At 45.9% G+C, this 27,736-nt stretch overlaps 1 protein-coding gene across 7 annotated transcripts in view; it reads right to left on the bottom strand.

The window, feature by feature from the left end:
• Positions 1–16,362, bottom strand: part of LOC119384085 (cholinephosphotransferase 1) — an 85,187-nt gene extending 68,825 nt beyond the window's left edge. For 4 of the 7 annotated variants that reach the window (XM_037652372.2, XM_049412764.1, XM_037652375.2 and 1 more), the window contains exons 1-2: positions 15,937–16,361; positions 3,899–4,046 (exon numbers count right to left, since the gene is read on the bottom strand). In XM_037652372.2, the coding sequence (XP_037508300.1) occupies positions 3,899–4,046; positions 15,937–16,173 (385 nt within the window). In that variant the 5' untranslated portion in view covers positions 16,174–16,361. Of the gene's footprint in view, positions 1–3,898; positions 4,047–15,936 lie in introns of all 7 variants that reach the window. The other 3 variants (XM_049412761.1, XM_049412763.1, XM_049412762.1) reach the window with 2 other exon arrangements.
• Positions 16,363–27,736: the final 11,374 nt, after the last annotated feature.

Raw genomic sequence — 27,736 nt, 5'->3', positions numbered from 1 at the left:
TCTTCTGCATTAAAAACGACAGGATAGTTTGACCACTAAGGCTTAACGCCTGGCAATCCCCAAGATGTGCACGGTACCCCAGTGGTATAGACCTTTTTCAAGCACACGAGCGCCACCAATGGGCACGCAAGCGCTCATGGGAAATGTGTGTACGCCGCAGCAGCCGCCGCGACGAGCGCGCGGGCCTCGCCCTGCAGCTTTCCGCTTGCGCCGTGCTAGGACTTCTTAGACACATGTGAATTTGGCAAGGTGCAACAATTTACTGCGCAATTCAATCACGAACTTCAGTGTTTAGCTGCGACGGCCTCGCGACGATTTCCGTCTGTCCCACTGTTGGACCAGTTGAGCGGCTCAGAACGTCACCTTTTATTTATTTTTTTTATGTGCGAGTGCGCTTTACGGCATAAAAAAAAGCTAGGTTGCCTATGAAGTGCAGGAGCGGTCTATGATTCGCGGATGCATTTGGAATCAACGTCCATCGACACTGTCGACGAGTACAGTGTGAGGTTTTGATATTTAAAGAGTACACTAGAAGGTGTAGTCGGCATCTGGGGAAATGAGATACAGTCATTGCGTTGCTCGCACCCTCTATGTAACGAACGATAAGTGCCTACTAACCTCCTTTGGTGCTATAACTACAGGTTGGAATAATACTTAGAGCGAAAAATAAAGGACCAGTACAAGGAAGGAAATGCACAAACCAGCTCTCACACACACGTGAAACTTTACTGCACGCGTGAAAAAAAACATATACAGTAGAACCCCGCTGATACGTTTTTGAAGGGACCGTAGGAAATAAACGTAAGAGACGCGAAACGTAAGAGCCGAAAAACAGGAAAAACGGCAAAATATTTAGTGGTACAGAATTTTATTTCAATTCTTACGAGCAGCACGAAAATTGGCGCGCTCAGCCGCGATCTAGTCGATGGATAGAAACGCGGAGCTTAGGACGGCCTCATCCACAGAAATGTAATCAACGTATGTGATTTTTTTAACACCAACAGCTGTAGGCATGAAAGAACTAAGCACACGCAATCACGACCGGCGCGGCGAGTCCGACCGCGAACCGCACGCACGACCATGCGAGCTCCAACCAGCTCGAACTCCTCCCGTTCTCCGACAAATAACGATGATGATGAGTCTACGCCAACGCGATGGCAGAAGTGAATGCCAATCTCGAAGGCCTTGCTTTCGCAAGCAATTACGTCATACATGCCATGTTTGTGCAATACAAATCTCAGAGGCTATGCTTTTGTCAATAGTAAATGCCAATCTCGAAGGCCTTGCTTTCGCGAGCAGTTACGTCATAGACGCCATCTTTGCAATTCGAATCTCGAAGGCCATGCTTTTGTTTGCATCAATTGAAAGATTCTGTTGCTTGCCCCTCTCATGCGGCTAATATTACGGTCAAACGAGGCCGAGCTGCGTGAAAATGCACCATGGCCGCTCTCTTTGGTAGTCACTCGGTCGATAGTACTCGGTCGGCTCCGGGCGCACTTCGCGACGTATCATACGGGAACGGTCCGACAGTTACGACGTAACAGCGGGGTTCCCAATACATTGTATCCTATGGGAGCTATGCCGGGACCGGCGGAAAACGACGTAACAGCCGGGAAAACGCAGCAGTGAGGAACGTAACAGCGGGGTTCTACTGTATACAAAAATGGGAGTGTGTCGCGCGCCTCATAAAGAGGCACAAAAAGTCAAACAACCAAGGCGCGTGCTTACAGTCGATTAATAAAGCTGAATTCCTTGTCTTGTAACGACTGAGAAGGTTGACTGACACAAAGTATGGCGTTATTTGTGACATGATATACCTCCGAAATTTCTCGCGTTGTTCGATTAGGTTCATGGTACAAAATTACTGTGCTTTCGAAGATGGGATTACATTTTCATGACTGACATAGCGATGCGAGATGAGACGGCTCCATTCAATGAATTTCGATGCTTGCTGAGGCGCGTATTAATACACTGACCAGTCTGCCCAATGTACATGTGGACACAAGAAAGAGAAATTTGCCATTAACGCCTACACAATCAACAAAACAATTGGCATGCCTGTGACCGCATTTTTCTTTGTCCACCGCAGACCCATGCGACCTTAATGCGATTAAGCTTATTTGGGGCGGCAAACACAACCTTCAACCCACATCGCTTATCTACGTTCTTCAGGCCACGCGACTTCTTATACATATGTGGAATAATTGCAATATTTCTAGTTTCTTCATTATTTACGGATGGAGGACATCCGTGTTAAACTTTCTTTGCCATGCAAACAGATTTTCGCAAACCGATACAGCGATACGCAGGATATCCTGCCTCTTTGATCACTTTGCAGCTGGAAACTACTGCTCATGTTATGTGCGCAAGCTTTTTTCCAATGCTGTGCGTAATCATGACATCACAATTGCTCGTTTAACAATATTCGAATGCACCGACACGAAATTAAACACCGATTTCGCTGAACGCGGGCTATACTGCCCCATACATGCTCCGCACTGAAACTTGAAAGCATGTATCAAGAAACTGCAAATTATCAGAACAAGGCATGTCGCAAGTGAATTGTAGTCCCATCCCTTTTTCTTTAAACACGTTTAGAATGTGCTCACTTCTTTGTACAGCACGTGACTTGTTAATTAAAATCAAATAATCATCTGTATACCTGACCACTGTAACACCTCTCTACAGTTTGGTTAAACGCGATCACGAGCCGCTATGGCATTAAATGTCATAGCGGCTTGTGAACAAGTAATCACTGAATAAATATGCATTCGGTGTTCCAGCTCACACTGCTCACGATACCCCGTTCTGACTGCATGTATCGGCACATGATAACTCGCATGCCGCTTAACTGCTACACCCGGTATTCATCCGCTCGGTTATACCTACACTGACTGCATCATTCCTTTCGCATTTCATGCGTAGAGATACATGCAGCTGCGTTGAGACATGTGTAGTATTTAGGATTTAATAATAGGCAACCAGCGGCGACGCGTTTTTTTCGTTTGGTGCTCCCACGGCGCCAACGAGCAGCGAGCGACGGAACAGCCGGCGGGCTCGCCGTACACACTTCTCCCATAGTGCTTCGCGCGCCCGCAGGGGGTTCTGGGATCGCTTGAAAAAGGTCTATTGTTCTCTTTTAGTGCTTCCTATGCACCTTGTACTGTACCATTTACCACTACCACACTTTGTTGTAATTATTCTTCACTTTGTGATTTACCTTTTATGAACCTTTATCAGTGTGCTCTGTGCTCTTTTTTTCATCTCATTTTTCTAATACATGTGACATGTGTGACACAGCTCTGCATGTGCGTGTTGGCATAGAATAATCTACATTTTTCATGCACAAATTTATGTAAACCTGCCATTTTCATGTTTGTTCTTTTTCTGTACTGTAATGCTTGTCTGGGTGCTGTTGATACTAAATAAATTAATAAATTAATATGCAACATATGTATAGCAGCTGTCACGATAGTTTCACACTATGTCACATTTCTTTCTTATAAAAGCCCTGTTGTCAGCACAGATTTTGCGTTATGTGCCTTGTAATCTGTCAATAAAAAAAAAAGAAAAAGCAGCCATTTTTGTTTACAAAATGCATAGTGATAAACTTCACTAGACATTTCTGAGGAATAAAGCTTAGAACAAAACCCGTATTCTGAATCTGAATTTTTTAATGAAAAGTTGGGTAATACTACAGGTACTGAGTACACAAGAGCCAGAGACTGCATCAGGAGCTCCGATTTGTTCAGTATCCTCAGCAGCTATGAGCATCTGTCATTTGGATGACATTCTAGCATTTCATCAATCTCGTGAAATTTTGAAGAACTTACTCGCCAATCAGTTGCAGTAGCTCGTTTCAATATTAAATCCCAGCATCTTATCAAATGCCACTCACCCGTCGATATGGAGTCGCAGCCGTGGTCGAAGAGCTCCCCCAAAGGTGTGTTGGTGCCTGTACGGCGAGCCTGCTTCCCGTCGCAAGCATCAAGCGTCTGGTAGACAAAGAGGCCAAGCGCACACAGCAGGAACGCCCACCGTGGAACCTACAAGCCAGTTGCTGTTTCAATCTTCAGCCGTTTTAAACGCACTTAGACAGACCCAGCATTTGCCAGGAACTTGTATGCGACTCGCCAGAGGGCAAAACAGACAGTGAAGGTTGGGCAGTACAATACCCAGTATCGTATCACTGTGTCAGTTATCCAAGACACCAGATTCACCTCAGTCTGTGGCTACGAGGACTTGAGCATTGCCTTCAAGAGTACAAGGCAACAGCGTAATCGGACCCCACTCCCACTGCCTGTTTGTGTGGGCAGGGCAGGAAAGGGATAATTCACTTCTCAGTGTACTCCTCAATCGCGCTGCGACAATAGGAACGTCTGTGCATGTCCCACTGGCCATTTCAAATCTCCCAGAATCAATGCCTACTGGAAGCACAGGTGAATAATTCATCATTCCGAAAATTAGTAAATTAAAGCCTTGGGCTCGTTGGTTTTGCATTTTGAAATGGAAACAGCGTGATTTTTTTCACACAGGGACAAAAGTAAATGACACAGACAAGCCCTGACTTTCAACTGAAATTTTATTGCACATGAAAACGTATATATGTTAGGGAAATTTTACAAAAGAAACATAAAAGCGTGACATGATTTCCTGGCTTAATCACACGTGCTCCTCTAGAAATGACAATTCTTTTCCCAACAAACAGACCTTGCAGGCCTTGCTGATGCATGATGAGCCTTGATGCACTTTCTGGGCAGCTTCAATGATTTCGCGAGTGCGTTGGTCTTCATGTCTGCCAATGATCATGGTTTCTTCAAACATGGGGGTGCATCCACAGTAACAGCAGTGAATAGCTAGAAAGCCTTCTTTAGCATTGCGTACATTATTGTTGTGCTCATGAAGACTGTCATTTAGACACCTTCCCGTGTGGCCTATCCCCTGCATGAAAGTGGGATTCAATTTACGACATTGCTGGTGCATTCCACGTATTGTTTGCGATGCCTTTCCTATTCTGCACGAGAATGGTGATACGTGAATGATATGACAGTTCATGTGGTGCCAAAAAAACGACTTGAACACCACAATGTTGCTCTATTAAGTCGATGCGAGATTCTATGCATGTATGGAATGACGGAAATCCTGTTTCGCTGACCAGCTTCCATTTCCACCTGCTGAACATTTTCCCTGCGGCTTTTTCTTCCTTCTGTGGATCGTCTCCGCTACTGGCGTGAGCAGCTTTTGCGGACACCCTGCTGTTGCGAGTCTATGTACCGAGCAATAAAGCTTTTGGCGACAGCATGACTGCAAGATTTTTCCAAAGCGTTGGAAAAACAGGTTTGAACAATGCTTCTCTCGACTACCTTTGTGTGCGTGTATGGCAACAATGGTTTTTGTGCTAGCAGCTCGTAGAGCAAAGAATCGAATGGTGTTGTCCCATGGCATTTCGTGTGTGATCTTTGGAAGTTTGCAGCGTTGCACTGCAAAACCACGAGATAGTCATCGAAAGACCGGAAAGTTCTCTTAACACTGCTCCACGAAGGCACTCACTAAGAGCCCTGTCTAGCTTTGCTAGGAACGGGTCACTCAAAAGTGGGGCAATACATGAACTTATAGAAACACTGTTTTTTTTTTTTGAAGAAAAATTTCATTGTTCCATTTTACACAGGTGGATCTGAGGTATAGAGTAAGAAAGCACCAACACTTATACATGACGTGCGGCCAAACTAATCGATACTTCCTTCAATGCAAGAAAATTAGTTCATTAGTAGGCAGAGAATAACACAGATCTTTGACATCTATTGACAAAGCAGCGAGGGACTCCCGATGAAGCTGATGACTTCTTAGGAATTTCCTATCAGGAAGGGATCTTTAATAGCATCCATTTTTGTTGAAGGAAGCTCGCTAATGCTTTTTTGCCATGTCTTTTTTTTTCTGAAATTATTACGTGGAACAGCTACACCTTTTTATGAGTTTTTTAAGTGTAAGGCGCGACAACAATGGACACACGGAGCGCCACTTCCAACAATTGTTTATTGCGAAATAAGCACAGTAAATATATACACCGCGCGCTGTCACGAATCATCAATGCGCGGGCGCATTCAAGTAAAACAACTCCTAACAACTCCACCTAAAGACCTCAGACGACATGTGGATAAATTCAGCTTCTGTTTTTCTTTGGGGATTGGTGCGGTCGTGTCTCGTGGGAGGAGGGTGATTCTACGGCTTTTTCACACGCCCGTGGCGAGTCAGAAGGTGGCAACGTGTTATTTGTCATGGTACTGTTGGCAGGCTGTGTAAAAGGTGCTAACGATTCATTAAGCTATGCTGTGGACTGCGCCCATCAATGGCTCTTTCTACACCCCATGGCGCCCAATAGTCAGCAATCAGGGAAGTATGTCACTACAGAGAACCAGCAATTCCATCAAGCAAGCTTCCTTCTCATGTCTGAGCAGTTCAACAATAAGATCACACGCTGGAAGCTGCAGACGTCACCGTGAAAAACTGGTGTCAAATACGCAACGGACATCTAACCTTCCTTACGTACATTACTAATTACCCCTTTCTGCCAAACATGACCACAGAGCCGACCTACCAACCTTTAAAACATGAAAAGCACGGCAGCAGAAGCGAAAAATGTGTTTAAAAATTCTGAATGTTCCTCAGGGATGGTGTCAAAAGTCACTCGTGTCAGTAATAGTACTCAGACAAAAAAATGTTCACACAGTAGATCCAAGAATTACATACCGGATGTTAAAATTTTTTTCTAGCCCTCTGCATCAGTTTTACGCAGAAGTGGACCAAGTAGGTTTCAATCCCAGATGTCTGGCTTGTATTCTTGTGGCATGGAATAGCATTAAGCATTGCCTTACAAGCCTAAAAAGATGAAGTGGTGCTTCTGGCGTCCCTCAGGCCATCAATGGGAAAATCCCATTGTAATGACGAGGAAAAGATGGCGCTACAAAGCAGACAGAGTGGGTCATCAAACAGCTGCCAAGCAGCACAGCCGCCGATTGCATATGCAAACATCCTCTTGCACCACGAGAAAACTATGCAGATCCAACTCAACATATAACTCTGTCTTGAGAGGAGAAATCATTTTACATTTCCCTACCTACGTACACTTCATGTTTGCCATGAAAACTCGTCGAGCAATACTTTCATCTTTACGAGACGAACGTCGACTGCAACCACTTTACTGCTCCCATCGCTCCCATTGGCTCTGCTAACTGTGCTTTGTGTTGATGCGTCGAAGGATGTATCTTCTTTTCTCTAATGCCTATGAGCCTTGACCTAAACAAATAAATTGGCAGCTAGGAAACGGCAACTGCAGGCAACCCAATGCTAGTTAAACTAGCTGAAGGTGTGCTAGCCAAAAAAGGCAATTTGAGCCATGTTAACAGATTGCCTTGACACGATATCAAACAACTATTACCTATGCAGGCACAAAAGTCAAAGACAGTGGGCAAAGTGACATTCGTCCCAGCTCGCCATGACATAAGGGGGCCTTCGGGTACCTGGTTGATATTTATCAGCAAAATATCTACTGCATTCTAAACAAGTAAGTTAAATTAGCAAGTACACATCTCAATGAGCTACAAAAAATGCTTCTACAAACCTCAGCATCACATATATGCAAAATCGAAACACATGTTTGTGCTCGTCATAGTAAAATTGGCAAGATTGCACCTTTAATTAATGAGCTTTCAGGGAGCATAATGTCAGAAAGAAGCATGAAAAGAGGGTTCTCCGATGGATAACAAGAATCTGTGCATTGCAAGCATGATGAAGTGTTTTCTCAAGACATCATCTCTTCCGAATATCAAACAAGATGGTGGCTGCGAAAACACACGGCACCGCGATTTTCTTACGGCTATGAGTACCCAACTTTTGGTCCCTGGACTTGGACAGAGAAATTACGAAAAATATCCAATTCTGGCACTTTTGCTGGCACAGATTAACTGCAGCAGGTTTAAAATGAGCTTCTGTGATTAAAGGTGTGCTGCGAACCTGCACACAGTACCTCAGTAGAAGCAGTTGAAAGGGTTCTCTTCCAGTTTATCGTAAAATGTTAACATTAGCATGTTTTTCAAGTGTATCATGCTTTCTAAACATGCCAGGCATGGAAAAGTTCTCATTTTCCCATAGAGAGCCCTCGTTCAGATGAAACATTCTTAACCCTTTCTATGCTGCTGACGTGCAGTATAGTGAAAATAGCTATAATAAACATCCCAAGACCATTTCTGACCCCTCTCGTCCGCGCCTCTCCTTTGTTTGAAAGAGTGGGAAGCATTTCAACAAATCCTCCAGAGACTCTGTGGAGTTTTGCATGGAATAAAAAGAGACTCCACAGACAGAGACTCCGCAGATGGACCATGCAGTGAAGCCTTCTTCACCCTATACAATTTACAAAATAAAGAAATGCCAGTGAATTGAAAAAATAATGCTACTTGATTCTGAAAAAAAAAAAAAACCTATGAGCAGGAACAATAAGGTAAACTTTACACTTTTATTTTTCACTCTATGGAAAGGCCTGAACTTGATGAAACACATGGGAGAAATTACGATTCTTGACTTGTTCGACATTGGCACACAGTCACTGTTCGGGATTGTGTAAACCAAGTTTTAATGGAGAGAATTTATCGATTTGTTTTTTGTCACCCTCAATCGCCGAAGCATTACAGAGGGGAGTGGGTTAAAACATATCAAAAATACAAAACATGCTGTATTATAATAATAATAATAATAATAATAATTTTTATTTGCACAACAATGTGAGCCCTCCAGTGACGTGCGAGGCTAGACAGAAAGGAAAGACCTTTACGCGCGTGCGTCTGCTAGCCCGTCACCGGAAGGCAAGAAAGAGAGAAAACAAGAAAAAATACATGAAACAAAACTAAAGGAAATAAAATCTCTACTCGAAACACAAAGAAACTGAATTAATTTAATTAATTGGCATCTGAAGAGGTCATGTCGATCGCAGACAAACATGTGAAGCCAAGCTTTTGTCTCCCCTGTCACTTAATTCAAGACTTCACCACTGCCTTGGGCAATCTTCTAAAGACATTCACAGCTGTAGAAAGAAATAGTGGTCGGATCAACCATTTCTTTATGGAAAAAAGGTGTTGTAAAGGAAGCAGATAATTTTTGCACAGCCGAGAGCATTCATAATTTTAGTTTACTTCAGCAAACGACAGCTACCATGCCATCGTCTCATCCTCTCACTGTTTCAGGGTGATTCTACGAGAGATCGAACATGCGTGTCCGGCTGATATTTTTGTTTTGTCTGGATTTTTTATATGTAATGTGGGCACATTCAAAGTGCACAGAACCAGAAATTTTATTACCAAAAAACGCTCCTAGCACAACAAAAAAAATATTTGAAGGTGGCGGCGCGGGCGTCCTGTTTTTGCTCCCTGCAATATTTTCGGATTTCACGGCCAAATTTAACACGAACTATAAAGGTTCTGTCGAAAATTTGCTCTGCTGGTTGCAATACGCATTACTGTGAATTACTTCTGAAGGAAAAAAAATTGTAGCGCAAAGCAACACACGGACAGACAGTGAGGACGGGACTGGCGCTATTCTCTCTGTCTGTCCATGTGTTGCTTTGCGCTAGAATTTTTTTTCCTTCAAAAGTCATGAACCAACTAGCCCAACAAAACGTATTGCTGTGAATTACATCCATGCTTTTTTTATGCCATCCTCAAAAGGAAAAAAAATGTGAAAAAATAGCAAACGCGGCCCAAATCGAAGAAGTCTGCCAAGTTTGATGCGTCTTGGCACCTCTCCTATTTCAAACACAAACTACAAAACAGTGTCAAATATAGAAAAGACCCTGTACAACATTTCTCCTGAAGATCATTTTCCTACGGGCAGCACAAAAGAAGAAAAAAATAGCGAGCTTCAATTTGGGCTAGTTGGTACGGCATTGTAATGTAGATGCGCTGAGCGAAATGCACAAATGAGAAACGTAACAAGAGGACAGGACTAGTCAAGGTCCTCTTCTTCATCTGCTTCGCTCCAGCAACACATGCGCACCACTAGTCCTGTAAAATAAGAACTCCGGTCTCAATTTTGACAACAATTTTTTATCAAAGAGCACTTATGTCAGTGAAAACACTGTCTTAATATCACACATCCTCATTTGCTTTGTTTACGAGATATAACAGGCCAAAAGGACCCTTGCTGTGTGTGCTCACTTCAGTGCGATTGATGGTTGTTATCAGCTTGCATTGTGCGTAAATCTACAATTGTAATCATTCTGCTGCAGCAAAACATTGCTCTGCTGTCTTGTCGGAAACAAAAATGTCATATTTTATTTGTGTCTAGCATGTGTGGGGGTGGGCTGCTGACGCCCTCTGAAGGGCTAATGCATACGCAGTTTGCAGCCTACAACCTCAACTTACCCAGCCATTATTCGCTAATAAGGAGCACGCAAGACACCAACGTGACTTTGCCAAAACTCGCCTTGCACACCAAACAAAGCATCTGTGTGTAGCGACTGGCCAGCTTAATCTGTAACTAAATGCCACAGCCAGCAGGCGTGCTGTTATGGAGGTGCTTTCTCACTGCCTGCTTGCTTCCCTTCCAATACGTGCATTGTACAGTACGGTCCACTCTTAGAGGAAACACGCGAGTGTGTGGCTGACAGCTCGCGCGGCGCTGACTAGTGACGAGATTTGTAAATGCGGCGCATGCGCATACACTTGTAAGGGAGGCGCGCGCCCGGCGTCGTCTGCTACTTCTCCGCCCATGCGCCAGGCAATTCCTGGAAAGCGCGAGAAGGCGGTTCCGTTTTTTCGGAGTGCTATTTATCTAGCCGTCACTCTGCATTCAACACCCAGAAAAACAAATATCCGCATTTGTCTATAGCTGCACTCTTTCGCAAGGTTTAAAGGATTGGTTTCTATGCTCGCTGAAGCATCATGCGCAGAAGCTCCTAAGATCGACTATTTTTTACAACAAGATTATTCTGTTACAACAACACATGCGCACAATGAAATAAGGCGTGCACGGAATGATACCAGGAGGTAAACTTGAAGGAGACATCTCGTTTATTATACTTTTGCGACAGAGGATATATGGGGCAAGAACTATATGCAACACTTTTGAAGGATGGAAAGCTGGTGTGATTGGTGCACGTCCATACTCTTTTAAATGAAAATAAAATTCAATTTGTTCAAGAAAAACAGCACCGAGAGCTTGCTCAAGCCAGTTATACATTTTTCACACACTGCTACAGCAACTGGCCACTTTCGATAAAAGACAAGGCAATTGAAGCACGCTGCAACGAACATATATACTAAGCTTGCCCTTCTCACAATAAAGTAACTGCCTATTCAACAAGCGGAAGGCAGAGTTGGTATCGCTTGCTTCTAACTTCGAAAACAAAAGCGGTAAGGATCAGCGCACGCAGAGCGCTGGCGCATGGAAGCAGCAGACGACGCGGGGCACGAACCGCCGTAATGAATCTATACGCATGCGCTGCATTTACAAATCTCGCCAGCAGTTAGCGCTCCGCGGACAGCCGGCCACGCGCTCGCGTGTTCCCTCTAAGAGTGGACCGTACTGTACACTCTAACCATCTTCCCCATTCGATGCACAGAGTGCCTAATCAACATTTGTAAAAAGTTATCTCAGTCATTTCGGAGCCGTTTATCTCGCTTCCCGCTATCACGTTTTCAACATCGCAGATAACGTCTTTCTGTATCACCTCGACCTTTACCTCAGCGTTTCAGCAGCCAGGAAACGTGCGGTGCGGCATGATTAAAGGAGTCCTGACAAAAAATTTTCGCCCCGCGTTTTTTTGCTGCAATGTGTTGCTGGGGGCCTGTTAGTCATAACACGGCACATCGTTTGCTGCAGTGCGCGACAGATAATTAATTACAAGCTCCTCATTACCGACACAGCCTCAGTTTCGGTTTGACAGAGCTCCAAAAACGACAAGCCACCGGATGCAACTATCACCACCTAGCGAGTGAAACGCTCGGTCACGTGAGCACACAGAACAGTGACGCATTTACGCACGGTCTGTCGTCGTCGGGCTCATCGTCGTCTGATGGCAACGATTTTCTTGCGGCGGGGATGGAAGGAATTTTCGATGTGGCGAATCACTTCAGGTTTGACCCGCTGGCGAGGAGCGATTCGTCGGGAAGCGCGTCAAAACAGAAATGGCGGCTACGACGTCATCATAACTTGTACCGGCTCCAACGGTTACGTAGGGGAAGTAGGGGGGTCACCTCGGGTCACCTCCGGGGGTGTCAATGCATCAGGTGCGACCTATAATGCTGGATCACGCTCGCGAACTTCAAAATTCATATAAAATACCTTCCAAGCTTTATTCGCTGTCGATATTTTGCAGATGGTACACGCACGTACATGGGAATCGATCCAGCAGGCTACCTCGGCCGCGAAATTTTGTGTCAGTACCCCTTTAAGCCATTAGTGGCCGAAGCTGCCCAATTGATGATGTTTTGTCTGCACTTTACTAAAGCGCTTTCCCACGTAGAGAACAGCAGAGGTCACTGGTGGCGCAAGACGAACATTATCCTGAATTTTGACTAGTGTGGCCCAAAAATTATCACAGCACAAAGCGTTTAGACACCCCTGCTCATAATATGTGAAACCATGGGCAGTTCTGGAAACTCATTCATGACAGCAGCGCAGAAGTGAGGGAACGTGTGCAGTACTGTTCAGTATAAATGCTTCGACTTGATCTAGCTGTTCACTAAATGCGATGCGCGTGGCCCATGGCTAGGTCCGAGTATTCTGTGCCGATTATTTAGGCGTTCAGGAAAAGAAGATTGCTGAGAAAAACATTTTCGTTGCATCAATTTTTTTTCACTGCTGTTTTTGTTGCCTACCTCCAGAAGCTACTGTCATAGGCTCGGGATCTTCGCGACACCTGCAATATTTTTTTGGCGCGCTGGAAGAGTTTCGCAGAAATAAAATTTTCGGTTCCATGAGCTTTGAATGTGCCCACATAACATATAAAAAACCCAGGCAAAACAAGAATATCAACTGGACAGGCATGTTCTATCTATCGTGGAATCACCCTTCATACATCAGAGAGCGTAAAGCACGTCCCCAGACACGAAAATTATTTTAGTACACCATAGTTATTATGGAACTGCTCCAAGAATGTAAGGGGAAAGCATTGGCTAAAATGTTAAACAATGGTTGTAAAAATTGCCTGTCACATCAATATGTACACAAATCATAGTGCACACACTGCTCACAAGAGAAATGCAGGATTCTTGCAGGGTGACCGAAGAGGACACATGCCACGAGCATATTCAAGATGCCGTTCTACTGGGACATTTATCATAGCTGCCATGAATACTGTGGGCCCTAAATATGTACGATGGGAGCGGCCACTGAGTTGCTGCCGAGGAATCCAGATGTGCCGCTCGGTGTCTCTCGGCGGCCCAGACAGTACAGAGGGATTAATAATCGAGCAACTTCTAGTATTACTGCCGGCCCCAACTCCAGCTGAAAATAATTTTTTTTCTTGGGGGGGGGGGGTTTATTTGCCAAACCGATGATCTGGTTACGAGGCACACTAATGAAAAGACCCATACTAATTTAAACCATTCAAAGTTGTTTGCTGTGCATCTAAATATAAAACCACTGAACAAGGCAGCAGAGATTACATAGTGGAGAAAGATGCCACTGCGTAGTGTTGCAGTAGGTGCCATTAGTTTCCTACTGGTATCAATTTCCCAAGGCTGTGACTGTTGCTTACTACAGCTTGTCTACGAGGTGAGCTGGCCAAACGCTTTTCTGGGTCTCATGCAGACCCAAGACTGTATATTGTGCCTGTTTGTGTACATTGCGAGGGGCTGCTGAGATGTAAAATTGACAGCACAGACTCGTCCTGCTTGGCTGCTTGACGTACAAGAGCCACACCCTGCCTTCCAAGACAAGCATCGCTTCCTTGAGAAGCCACGTGGGTCCCAGTGAGCAGCACAAGTGGTCGGAGATAAGGACGATCACGCTAGGCGGAAGCTCTTGACAAGGGCCCAACAGGCCTCCACTGCAGATAAGGAACACACCTTGCGAAGAGAAATGTCATTTCTCGTGCCACAAGTAGGGCTATCTGGCAATGCCAAAGGATGAGAAGGAGGGGACACCCCCAAGAGGGGTCACTCAGCCCAGTGTCACGACTCCCTGGCTCGGGTGAATTTTTCTGCATCATTCAAGATGCAGCCCAAGCAATTCCTGCACAATGTCTGAAGACTGGCGCGTGGTCTGGCCAAAATGAAATGCAAAAAAGCACACACGTCCATTTACAGCTTCCACATAGTTTTTCATTGACCAAATGCAGACCAATTCACAATCAATGGTGTGTTCAATTGCATGCTGGCTTATGCGCAATTGCTCGCATAAGCCACTATGAGATGAGTCAGTTCAAGAGACTCAAACAATGACCAAAGAAAAAAAGGCCTCAAAGTGACGGCACTACAGTGTTTAGCAGCCAAACAAGGTTATTCCATGTCTGCACCAGACAAAAAAAACAACGCAAAAAAAAGTGGCTCCCCAACACATGAACAGCTGGTAAACCAGCAAAGCCATTAGAACAAAGAAGCCATGCCGTTCTAAACTAGATGCCTACAAGTTGGCAAAATTGCTCTGGACAAGCTCACAGTCGTTCAACAGAAAAGGATTGCAAGTGCATTCGAGAGAAGTCAAAAGTGAATGACATGAGCTTCTCTGCACTTCTAGAACAATGCATACACAGAAAAAATAAAAACTTGCGTGCTGCAATAGTGCTCTTTGTGATGTCAGTGCTATAAATGCATGCCATCTGACAAACAAAACCAGCCTTGTTTATGCAACGTTCTCGACAATCATGAATAACCTCACAGCATGAATGACCACCCTTCTCTGCACCTAAGCAACCAAAATACGCGAAAATATTCGTGTGCACATCCAGCCTGCGTGCAAGATACAGAAGGCAAAATGTGCACCCCAATTTTCTTGCCTAGTAACAAACCATAGTTTGTCAAATAAATGAAAACTGTTTGCACCAAAACTCTAAATTGACTTTTATGCTTTGTTTCTTTTTCAACTATTGCTGTAGTCGACTCCAAAATGCTAGGCCATCATTGGTGGCATAGCCACTGCCTGCTTTAGTGTGTTGAAACTTTTTGATAAAGACATTATATGCACATTTCAACAGCATGGTCATGACAAGCTCTTGTTTTTTTTTTCTGCTTTATTCTTATATCTATATTGGCGTACTTATGTGGATGCAAGCTGCATATTATGCAGCTTACAAAGCGATAACACAGACGTGATGCCGTAGTTCGCAAAAAGGCAACAATCGAAAGAGTGGTTCATTACGAGTAGGCTGATCATATTTAGAAAGAGAAACCAAGAAATGATTGAAGTACTGCGAGCCAGCCATGCAGTCGTTTGACTGCTATGAATGCTTTCAATAAGGATTGGCCGACCAGTTGACCAGACCTTTCTGGCTCCGGTGAAAATGCAGCTCAGGCTAGAAGGTTTCAACCGCGTTGCCTCCTCAGCCATCACAATTCACCGGTTCCCTTGTGGCAGACAACATTCTCAGAGTCACGTTACTTTCGCACGCATGTATTACAGAGTCCGGCACGAAGCCAGGGCCGTCCGCGATAGAGGCGAGCACGTGTTTCGGCACAACACGCGAGCGGTCGGGGATTAACGATGACCTTCCGCGGCCATACATTCTCGCGCACGCCAGCCTTCTCTTCGTCACATGGCCGTCGTTTATTCAGCGGACTGAAATGAAATATCGGGGCACGCAGATTGCGAAAGAGCGGCGGCAAAGGGTGGAGCCGTTGCGCAATACGCTTTGGGCACCAGCATTTCGGGTCGCCGATGCAAGGGCGGGAGCGAGAACGGAAGAGAGGGGCCCTGCAGCCCAGGTGACGGAATGGAAGAAGCGCTCACCTCTTGCGTGGCCGTCGGGCTGTACCACACGAGCAGCAGCGATGTGGCAATGTTGACGAACAGTCCCGACAGCGTCATGAGGTTTGGTGCCAGCCAGAGCGGGCACTTGCTGGTCACCCAGTTCCAGAAGGGTTGCATCAAAGGGTCCGCGAACGACGAGCCCGAGCAGCTGTACTTGTGCTCCGAGAGCCGCTTCAGCTGCTGCTGGCTCAGCATGTCGGCCGAGCTGAATATCATGGTGGCGGTCAGGCCACTCGACGCCTACAACAGGCACTCACCGAGTGCCTCGACGGCCCCTAGTATCAGGCGCCATCACCCCGCGAACGACGTGCTCCAGACGTTCAGGCAATTCGCATCAGCCCGAACGGAACAGCTAGCGACGAGCACCCCAAGGAACACCGACGACGTCAGGCTGGTCAGGCTCAGGCTCGTTATTCCCGTTATTAGCTGTGCTTGCTGATGATGATAGCAGTGTGCAAAGCCACCTGTCGGGGGTCCCTTATGTTTCGGTTTCGGACTCTTTTTTTTTTTTTTTTACGTAGGCAATCTACGACTGTGACTTGGTTAGAATGGCTAGAATATACCCAACGTTTGTAGAACCAGGTTTCTATAAACGTTGGTTTACACTAACTAGAGTGACCTAGAATGCTGGGAGAGTGCCCAAAGCGCCGGCTCCCGCGTGGGTCTTTTGCGGTGAACTGCCGCGCCGCGCGGACCCGTGGACTTTCCGCGCTCGGGAAGCGCGTGGAAAGCGAGGGGCGTCTGCTGCGCGCTGTAGTTTCTTGCGTTGGGTTTCCACGCAAGGCACTTGAAGTCTATTCAACTTCAATAAATTGGTGCGGCGTGGGGCTTACCCATCTTTAACCCTTTGATGCCCAAAACAATATTTCAGTGCACAACCTAAAGAAAACTCTGGTATGCATAAAGAAATGTCGTAATATGCCAATTACGTTGTCAGAAAAAATTATGTGTATTTATAGGTGAGTAATGAGGTGTTGCTCCTGAGCAACATTGGGCACTTGAGACACTAATTCACATGGAATGCCTTGAAGCAGTTGCGGCGGCTTGGAAGGAGGCAGGAGTGCATGTTGCACTTAGCGCAGTACAAAACGTGTAGGCGAACTTGCAGAACTTGCATCGGTTCTTTTTTCGCTGTACTCTGGCCAGTGGTCCATGCCATCATACCTCACGTCCACTTGTTTCACACTGCCATCTTGTTCCACACTGTAAGAACATCCGGAAATGAGGCACCCTGACTGTCCCCGAAATCACTAATATGGAAAGATTTTTCCTCATCTCCTCCTTGGTGATCTTTGCACAGGTGCCATTCTTCGTAGAATAGAGATTTGATTGATAGCACAGTGTGTCTACCATCTCTTCATCGAAAAAGGCACAAGAGTACTGGTATGGACTTAGCACATTGTCGGGCGGTGGGGCAGCTCCTCCTTCCAGGCTCTGTCATCAACCATAAAGTCTTTTTTTTTTGTCCATTTTTTGCGAACGCTTTCTTTCATTTTCTGTGCTGTGCAGCCGTGTGGCGGGATATTTCCGGAACATCTTCAACAGGGTTGTGTGGCATTCCTCCGTCGTCTTCTTCTGGCGGATGTTCATCGCAAAGATTTAGCACAACTTCGAGCGGAGAGGAATCAATCAGTCTGTCATCATCTCTAGCTTCATACTCGGGATCATCCGGGTCGCTCTCAAAATCAACATCGAACAATTCACCATCCGGAAGAAAGAGTAGCTCCGGTATTTATCTGTCACCCATTTTTTTTTCTTTTGACATCGTCATCTATACATGAAAGACAAAAGAATATTGTCCTATAACGATAACTTATCGTATTTCGTAGAAATAAAATTACGTTATTGCCTGGCTTTACATTCAGTGAAGCAGGGAAACACAATAAGCGTAAAACCCTATATCGTCTTGGACCTCCGCAAATGCCCGATGTTGCTCCTGAGCGACAGCGCTTTTGGCGGGAAGATTTCTAACGCGTAACATGCGGCCACACCATTCAGCCTGTTCATAAATGTTCTACAACGCCTTATGCGCAATTTTAAGTCTAATATATCTCGCCGTAGCGTCCCGTTCCGTTGTAGTAGAATAAATTTATTCGCGTGTGCGGAGCTTGCGTTGCAAATTCTCAGACGCTCGAACAAAGCACTAAAGAAAAGGCGATGCTACCATCTGTGTGTATTTGTTTTACGCTTAGGACGCTTGGTAGACTTTGTCTCGTTCCACAGATAGCGCTAGCAGTATCACACTACAGGATGCGTTTGCTGAAAAAAATATTTTTGGGGTTGTTGCCCCAGAGCAACAGTGGGCACCAAAGGGTTAAGCAGTGTTTTAGTTTTGGGGCAGCAAGAGAATGCATGAACTCATATGTCAAATGGGTGTCCGCGCGGCGTAGTTCCGGTGCTGGAGTTGGGGAACTGTGCGTGCGCAGAAACGTGCAAAATGAGCATGCACGAGGAAAAACGAAAACAAACTGATTAGCACGGGTAAGCGAGCAATAGCACCATGCATGCAAGAATTAAGAGTACGGAAAAAACGTAAATTATTCGCGCAGTCAGCTGCAATACTTACGTGTAACGTGACCACTTCGCTCACCACTATACGAGCTTTTCACTCACGATCGCCAGTGGCTTAGAGCCATATGCGCATGTCTTCATTCGAGCACTTGTTAGTCTCCACTAGTACTTTATCGTGGACAGAACACGGTAAGAAGGCGCAAGGGAAACAAAAGAAAGAGTACTGTTATTTCGCTTCTAAGATAGCGTACAGCAACAAGGTTCAACGGGCGCGAAGACTGTGCTAAATTCAGACATTTCAAAAAAAAGTAACGCCAGGTAAACAAACCTTATTCCACAATTTCGCGCATGAAAGGAGCAATATTTAAAAAATGCTTTACAAATATGCAGATGTCATTAAAGTTATAAAAATAGCTGACTGAACAAAAATACGGTAAGAAATTTTAAATGTGAAGGTGTATTGTTTCAGTCACTTTAAAAAATTGTTCAAATACAAAGATCTCTTATACACCTAGCCTGAGAAATGTCGCATGAGATAACATTATATATAATAGAAAGCTATAGAGCTAGACTAGACGTTTTGGAGCCAGCTGGGGTCCCACATGCGTCGGGCTTGTTCTATCTACAGGGATTGCTGTACATCGACATGAAACGTTTGCGCCAGATGCTTCAATGAAATTCTTCAAGCCTTCACCATACGACATGAAAACAGATGCAAACCACTCATTCTCAACTTCAGATATCTTCAAGGTTCTCGGCGGTTAGCGTTCGCACGGTTCAGAGACGTCACAAAAAAAAAATGTAGACGAGTAGTTACATAGAATTCAATTGTTTCCTCGGCAATTCAGTGCGCGTCAACATGGCACCCGACTGCAGCTTCCCGCTTTTTCCGGATGAGCTCAAAATGGCGTCCACCACGCTTTCGTGCTGAAGCTCCGGAGTGTTGAAACGGCGTGTGAAGAGCATTTTCAAATCTTCACTCTAAGCCGCAAAGGACGAAAAGGGGTCTGTGGTTCGTCCTTTTGGGGGGTAACTGCACTGCCACAACCATTACTCCCTAAAGGATGAACGATTCGTCCTTTAGGGAGTAACTGTCAGGGGACGAACTGTTAGTCCTCAGTTGTTTTGAGGGACGAAATATCGGGTGTAAAAGTTACCCCTGTTAGGGAGTAACTGATTTATTAAATGCGAAGCATTTCTTAGCGAACCTCAGGCACTTTGGCCGTTTCTATCTACGTATCTATCTATCTAGCCGCCTACGTCTGGGCGCTCTCTTGGTCGTCTCCACAGGTTGTAATATACCAAAATTGGCATAGCATAGGCTGAATGTATGAACAACACGATTCACTGGTCATGACATGAATAACGCAAAATACCTGTCGCGTACGTCACGAAACCCTTTCTCTCTGTCATGTGTGGTACATACCCGAATACCGGAGTTCATGTTATGCGGGTATGTGCCACAGTTGATAGTCTCAACCAACACAGTAACCACGAACATACACACTGACACACGAGGAAAGTGATAACCAAATTTAACCAGTGTTCTTTAATGTGCAATGACATGGCACAGCACACGGGCCTTTATCATTTCGCCTCCATCGAAATGCAACCGCCGCGGCTGGGATCGAACCCGCGACCTTCGGCTCATCAACCGAGCACCGTAACCGCTACACCACCGCGGCGGAGGCAATGAAATTGAGGGAGCGTAAGACGAAACAGTCCTGGAAGACACTCGACTACCATCGACTCGTTCACGTGGTCCGCAACGTGGATCACGTGGTATGCGCAAAAATCGGGGTCAGTGCTTCCTACAATAATTCTGCCGAGGGGACCATAATCCTCATCGTTGCCGGGGACTTGAGCATTGATTTATCAAAACCTAACAACGCCTGCTTCTTACACTGCATGAAAGATGGCTTAGATGGGAACAGGGCATCACAAGACCTCCTTGCCAGGTCCAGGACAGGAGGCATCGTTATCATAGATCATTTCTTCGTAAGAAGCATCCGCGATTTCCACCAGCTGTTATATACCTTGCACTTCACTACACTTAGACCGCTCGTAGCTGCGATCACGAATGGATTCGATAACAAGTCCTGTCGAGCTGTTGGTGCGCACTGATCACGGTGATGATGACCTTGTTCATGAACTGTCGAAAACCCTTCCGCACATGCCCTCGAGGTCGTGAAACGTGCGTGTGTTGTCCGTCATAAGGGACAAGTATAAGCATAACAACTGAAACTCAACTGTAACAACTGTAACTATGAGTGTAACGTACGTGCAGGGCGCCTGCGCGTGCCACTCGGCTGTGTATGTATTTAGAGAAATTTTCTGAAGAAAGCTTAGTTGCGCGTAGCGCCTGTCCTGTGCATCTGTGTTCCTTCTTTGTCCTGTTCGAATCCGTGCTATCCAGTATTGAAGAATATAAGCACTACATATCAGCTTCCCATGCTGCTGTTGGCATCGTTGCGCAACTGTAAACAACTGGTTAATAGCACATGTGCGACTCTTCAACTTATATGTGTGTGTGTGTGTGTGTGTGTGTATACCATTTGCACATTTCTCTAGCGTCATTCCGTCACGTTTTGCTCAATGTGAAAAATTACGCCTCAGTCAATTTCTGCGCATGCTTCGCATAACATCGATTCCCACGGTACGTGGGATCTGCCGAATTTTTCCTCTTTTTGCATGGTAGCTGCGTAGGGACGAACTGTTACCCCTGATGGGACTAACAGTTGCTCCTTCTCGATAAAAAAAATTCAATTTATTACAGTTTCTGGTTGAATTACCGAGAATTTGGAGGTTGATACACGCATTAGACGACATATAGAATTAGTACACAGAAATAAATTCAGAAGTAAACTACAGAAAATTCACAACAAACACACAGGATTCGAACTCGTGACCATTGAATCAGCAGTCGCGTACGCTAACCACTATACCACACGCCAGTATGTGGCAGAGTGAATATTGCCGGGGATATATATGAACAGGCACCGTCTGGAAGCTGCGCGTTCTGCCATGTTAGTCAAAGTAGCAAGATTCCTTATATTAGACTTCAGCCTTCAGTGTTTCGCAAGCAACCATTCGGTGATCACGTTCATGAAAGTGTAAAATGCGTTGCATTGGTTTTTCTGCGCGCGTGTTTCGATCGAATTTGGGCGCTTGATGAATGTATGTTTATATAAACGTTCTCATATATGCTCCCGTCGACGTGCCAGACTTGCTCGCTTCTCACTGTGCAGAACACGGTTGGTTATATCGTTCAGCGAAAATGTCTGCTTAATGACAAAAAAACGAAAACGTCTAAAGAAACAACCAAGTTTATTCAACGACTCGTGTCAATTCTGCAGCATCGTGTGTACACATAAATTGAACAACTTTGTTGAATACAGAAAATAGGATGGCTTCCCTGTATTATAGGAGAGACAATGAAAAGTGCAATGTTTTATCCGAATGGATGCTGTCCAGCCGACGTCAGGAAGTGCAACAGCACCATCGACAGCTGCTGAGAGCGTGTTCATAGCTGCAAGATGTTGAAGACGTTTCTCAGGAGGCGCAACGCTCTCATTCATCGATTTCCTGAAAAAGTAATTGCAGGAGCATTAATATTTCCGGCAGAACTGTTCGTGCACTTGCAGTTACGTCACGAGGCGTCTGTTAGAAATGCTGCATGCGTAAAAATTAGATGAAAACTGCTCTTTCACAGAACCTGTCATATAGTGCAATGGAACAGTTCAAAATGTGTTATGAAGTTCGAAAAACCCGTCCCCGAGTTTAACGTTTCACGCTTTCACAGCGACCCGCTAGTGGGCCCACTTATTTATCAATAAAGCTTGCTCTTCATTTGAGAGATAGAAAAATTAAATGATTCCTAGCATCGATACAAACGAGCGAAATCGCCGATGCCGTCGCCGACTGCCCGTGTTAGCGGTGCTAAGCCTTTAGCTAGACATACTATTTTAACAGCCAATCTTCCCAAATGACTTGTTTACCTTGCAATAGAAGATATTGTGCGGAGTTTACGTCATTTTCTTTTAAAAAGTCGCGAATATTTCTGATAAACAACGCTTATTTGGGCAGCACTGAAAACAAAACTATTTTTGAACAGCTGTACTTGTTACAGCTAATGTTGAGCCTTCACCGAGGTTACCATGTTTCGATGGCCCAACCATTATGCGCGAGCTCATCAATCATGCGTGTTTTATTCGCGCATGCGTGTTTTATTCGCGCGTTCCCTCAACGTGCAGAAGAGCAAGATGTGCAAGTCTGGCTCGCTGAATACGAACGAGCGACCGCGATAAAGCGCTGGGACCCCCGACGCAGGAAAGCCTAACTACCTGTCATTTTACTTGAGCGGTGTCGCCAGCGTGTGGCATCGAAACCGCCAACGTGACCTCCCGGCATGGGCTGCCTTCAAAACTCACGTGACGGAGGTATTCGGGCGCCCCGCCGTTCGCAAGCTTCGAGCTGAGTAACGTTTGCGTGCTCGTGCGCAGCACAGCGGTGAGAATTTCACAAGCTACATAGAAGACGTTGATGTAGCAATGGCCGATGCCGAGAAGATTCAGCATATCTTGAAAGGAATCGAAGACGACGCCTTTCAGATGCTGCTGTCAAGGAACCCATCAACAGTCTCTGACCTAGTCAGCCTTTGCCAAAGCTTCGATGAACTGCGCAAACAACGTGCAGCCACCCGCCAATCTCTGCCACCCGCGACTTCCATGTCAAGCTTGGCTGTTGCTCCCGATCATACGTCCCTGCTGCAACAGGTTAAGGATTTTGTTCGAGAAGAAGTTGCACGTCAGCTTTCGCTGATGCCGCTTGTTCACGGGCAGTCGAGTTCTCCATTGGCGCCCGCTCTCCAGAACATCATCAGGGATCAGGTAGCCGATCAGGTTCCACCTTATCTCCATCGCTCCAATAGCTACTCCCCTGACGTACGCTGAAGTCGCTTCGAGGCCTGTGCTACAAAGTTACGGCCCACGTCGCCCGCATATGCGCCCGCCAGTATCTCCACCCGCCCGACCAGCAGTACAGTACGCACGAGCTGAGGATCCTTGGCGCACAGAAGACAACCGTCCTATTTGTTTTCATTGTGGTCTTCCTGGGCATGTGGCACGTTACTGTCGCTTTCGTCTACCGAACGTCTCCAACAATATGCGTCATGGGTCACGTATATATGCGCCACGTCAGCCCTGCCGTAGTTATTCGGACGACCACGAATCTGCCTGTCACCGAGGCACCATTCTCCTCCCGCCGTTCGCCTTCTCCTCACCGCCGTTCCCTTTCACCCATGCAACGACGGCGGAGCCCTCTGCGCCAGGAAAACTAACTAGCGCAGTTCAGGAGGCAAGAACTGCGGTGCCAGCGAAATGTGTAAGGCCTCAAATTTCCCCGAAGAACGTTATTGATGTCGCCATAGAAGGAATACGGACGCTAGCCCTTGTCGACACTGGCGCTGCTCTTTCAGCAATTGATGCCCGCATTTGCCTCCGAATCGTAAAAGTGACGACACCACTATTCTGGACTATCTCTTCGTACCGCCAACGCACAGCACGTCGAGCCGTCCGGCGCCTACACAGCCCGTGTCGTCATACAGAATGTCGTCTATCTCATCGAATTCATCGTGTTGCCGTCATGTTCTCACGACGTAATATTAGGTTGGGATTTTCTCTCCACGCATCATGCGATCATCAATTGCGCCCGCGTCGAAATCGAGTTGTTTCCGTTTTCACCAGACATTATCAATGACCACACAGACTCTTGTCGTAAAATCGCAGTTTCCGAAGACACCGTTATACCGGCCTGCTCTACTGCTCTTGTCAGCATCTCTTGTACTTCTGTCAACGACGGCACCTTGCTTTTCGCACGCTCTGACCTTCTACTTCGCCGCCGATCACTACCACTGCCGTTTGCCGTCCTTCAGTTCAATTCTGGCACCTCTGTGATGTACGTGTCAAACCCAACGGCCGCACCAGTCACCCTGCGCCACCGTGAAAGCGGGAGAGCCGAACCACTGCCATCTTCTTCAATTTTCGACATCATGGAAGACTCCGCTGACCTGGCCGCCCTTGAGACATCGCCTCCTCAGTCACTGCCGCGGTCTTTCACACCAGCGACCTTACGACGACGCAGCGCGACCATCTTCTTCGCTTGCTCGAAGGTTTCTCATCCTCGTTTGACTCCCACGCAACGTCGCTCGGCCGCACGACGACTGTGTCGCACACAGTGGCGTACGAACTCGTTCGCGAGTGGCGGGGCTGGCGTTGCTCACTCTGTCCGCCTTGTGTATATATATATATATATATATATATATATATATATATATATATATATATATATATATATATATATATTATATATATATATATATATATATATATATATATCACTGTAATTTCAGGTGATTTTTTATATTCATAGAGGTGATCAGATGACTTGCTTTTCTAAACTGTTCCTTTTAAATCAAGGAAGAATCTGCACGAACAGGTTGTGCAGGCTGGGCTGCCCATGACACAGCAGTGTTTAATAACATTTTGGAAATATGACCGTGAAGTTTAAAAAGTACACCCAAATTTAACCTTATCATCTGAGCATTCCATCAGCAAACTTCCCAGTCTTACTCTGGTGTTGTAGATACGATGAGTACGAAGAACCTGCTATGTATGACTCTAGTACCTTAAATTCTCCCTTCTTAAACAAAACATGTGGCTGACAAAGCAAGGCACTTCGCAGAAGTCTTCAGGATAAGCCAAGTGCCAATTTCTTTACTGTTAGAGCCCTCTAATATAAAGTCTTTCTTAAGAAGAAGACCAAATTCAGCCGATTAATACTTAAGCAAACCACATTGAGCTGGTTGTGTATAGTTATAAGATTATAAATGACCACGAATTTATGTCCTAGGTGTCGTTCCTTGCCCTCCTAGTTTTCCAAGCTTGGGGGGGGGGGGGGGGGGAGGAGGGGACTGAATAGCGGTGAAGTGGCCTTTTACTCCTCCCCTCCGGTTCCTCCAAGTAAATAGCCTACGTAAACAGTGTAAGCTCAAATTTTCCTTGAAAAAATGTGGGCGATTACAACGTTAAACTACCCCGCATTGTTTCCTTCCGTATAGGTCGTTAGCTGTTAATGATTGGTCGACATTTTCTGGGTCATGCTCACGGCACCTGCTCGTAAACCGACGCAGCAAATGACGCGTAAGTGATCCACCGCGTAATTACCACGCACGAATGAGTGCGTAAAAAATAATAATAATGAACTCTTTTCAATACGGCGAATTGTTTGTGATTGGTTCTTCGCTATTCGTCAAAATTTTTCAATGTGACATAAAATCGCCTCCAATTACGCGACGTCACAAGTTTGCGAAAAATCGCGGCGTTAAAATGAAGTGTGCACAATAAGCAGCACATTACTGTGCTGAGCAATAACTCATTTTTTTTTTCGGAATAGCCAGACAGTGTCTCTTTCTGAACGTAATTTAAGAAGGCTGCCCGCCAATCACATTGGCAGCGGCTGCTTATAGCAGCGGGCAAGATGGATTCATATGTGTATAATAGATACTTTCAGTTGTATAACGATGCTGAGCTGTTTTTGCGCGTTTACAACTCTCTGTGAACTCATCGTTGCTGACAAAGAGGTAGAGAGAGAAATAAACATTATTAGGAACAGACACAATCCTTTTCAAGTAGGCAGCCTTCTTATTCCAGAAAACCGTGGACGCTGATCATCTCCCTGGTGAGGTATAGATCAAGTAACGGGGCGAACTTGAAAGCTGGACTTTTGCATGTGCTCGAGTCCACTGCCTTGTTACAAGCCGCTACGATCGCTGCATGCTATGATACGTCAAGTGAAGCAGGCTAATCGTATACTAAAGTGGGAATCTATTTCAGCTGTCCTGGCAGGCCCGTGGCCAGTGGGGGGGGAGGGGGGGCAGAGGATCACCCCCCCCCCCCGAAATTTTGATGACACATGGTGTTTTATCGAAAAGAAATCATGAAAATAGCAGTTTTTCTCAAATAGTCAAGGCTTTCAGCAAGTGCCCCCCCCCCCCCGAAAAAAATTTCTGGCTACGGGCCTGTGTCCTGGCTAGCCACAGCTAAAGTACTGGACACTTCTGCACACTCATCAACTCACAGCAGCTTGAATGTGGAGCAGTGGCAATGCCATTCGTTTTCAAAGAAACTGAATTTCCTGAAAAGGGAGAGCGTTTGATCGGGCTATAAAACGTTTACTGGTTCCCGCCCATATTTGCGTCGCGGATTACTTAAATTTCAGGCCAGGCAGAACAAAATAAGATCATGACAGATCGGTGTATTGTTTTAGAGCCCCTGCTGAGCGATAGCCTCCTCTGCAATGCTAGAGCCCAAGACGCACAAGCGTTGAATAGGCAGCCCGCACCGCAGGTAGCCTACATTGCGTCGTCATGACACATGGAGAACATTCGTCAGAGCAGAATCGTAGGACAAATTTTATTACAAAATTACGTCATTGCTGCGTCCAAGTAAAACTCTGAATGGCTTGTTTTTCCCAGTCTGCAGCCGACAATAACCATTGTCGAAAGTGGGGGGGGGGGGTGGCTAGCGCCCCCCTTGCCCCCCCCCCCCCCCCGGTAGATACGCCTATGGTCGCACACCATCGATACTGGGAGCCATGTGCCCATTCGACAACGTCCTTACCAAGTATCGGTGAGCGAAAGGCGCGTTATCGATGAGCAGGTGAAAGACATGCTCCAACGTGGTGTCATTCAACCTTCCAACAGTCCCTGGGCCTCGCCTGTGGTCCTGGTTCGGAAAAAAAGATGGTACCATACGATTTTGCGTCGATTATCGACGGCTTGACAAGATTACCCGAAAGGATGTGTATCCATTGCCCCGTATTGATGACGCGCTGGACTGTTTGCAGGGTGCGGAGTTCTTTTCTTCCTTGGATCTCCGCTCTGGCTACTGCAGCAAGTACCCATGGCTGACGCTGACTGTTCGAAAACGGCGTTCATAACACCAGACGGATTGTACGAATTCACTGTAATGCCGTTCGGTCTCTGCAACGCGCCCGCGACCTTTGAACGCATGATGGACGGCATCCTGCGCGGCCTGAAGTGGCGCACTTGTCTCTGCTACCTTGATGACATTGTCGTCTTTTCCCCAGATTTTTCGACTCATCTGCACCGTTTACATCAAGTTTTGACCTGTCTCCAGAATGCTGGCCTCCAGCTTAACTTGAAGAAGTGCCAGTTTGCGGCTCGAAAACTGACTATATTAGGCCACGT

Source organism: Rhipicephalus sanguineus, chromosome 2, assembly GCF_013339695.2.
Source record: "Rhipicephalus sanguineus isolate Rsan-2018 chromosome 2, BIME_Rsan_1.4, whole genome shotgun sequence".
NCBI classification, from domain to species: Eukaryota; Metazoa; Arthropoda; class Arachnida; order Ixodida; family Ixodidae; genus Rhipicephalus; species Rhipicephalus sanguineus.
This window is presented reverse-complemented; position numbering and strand designations above follow the sequence as displayed.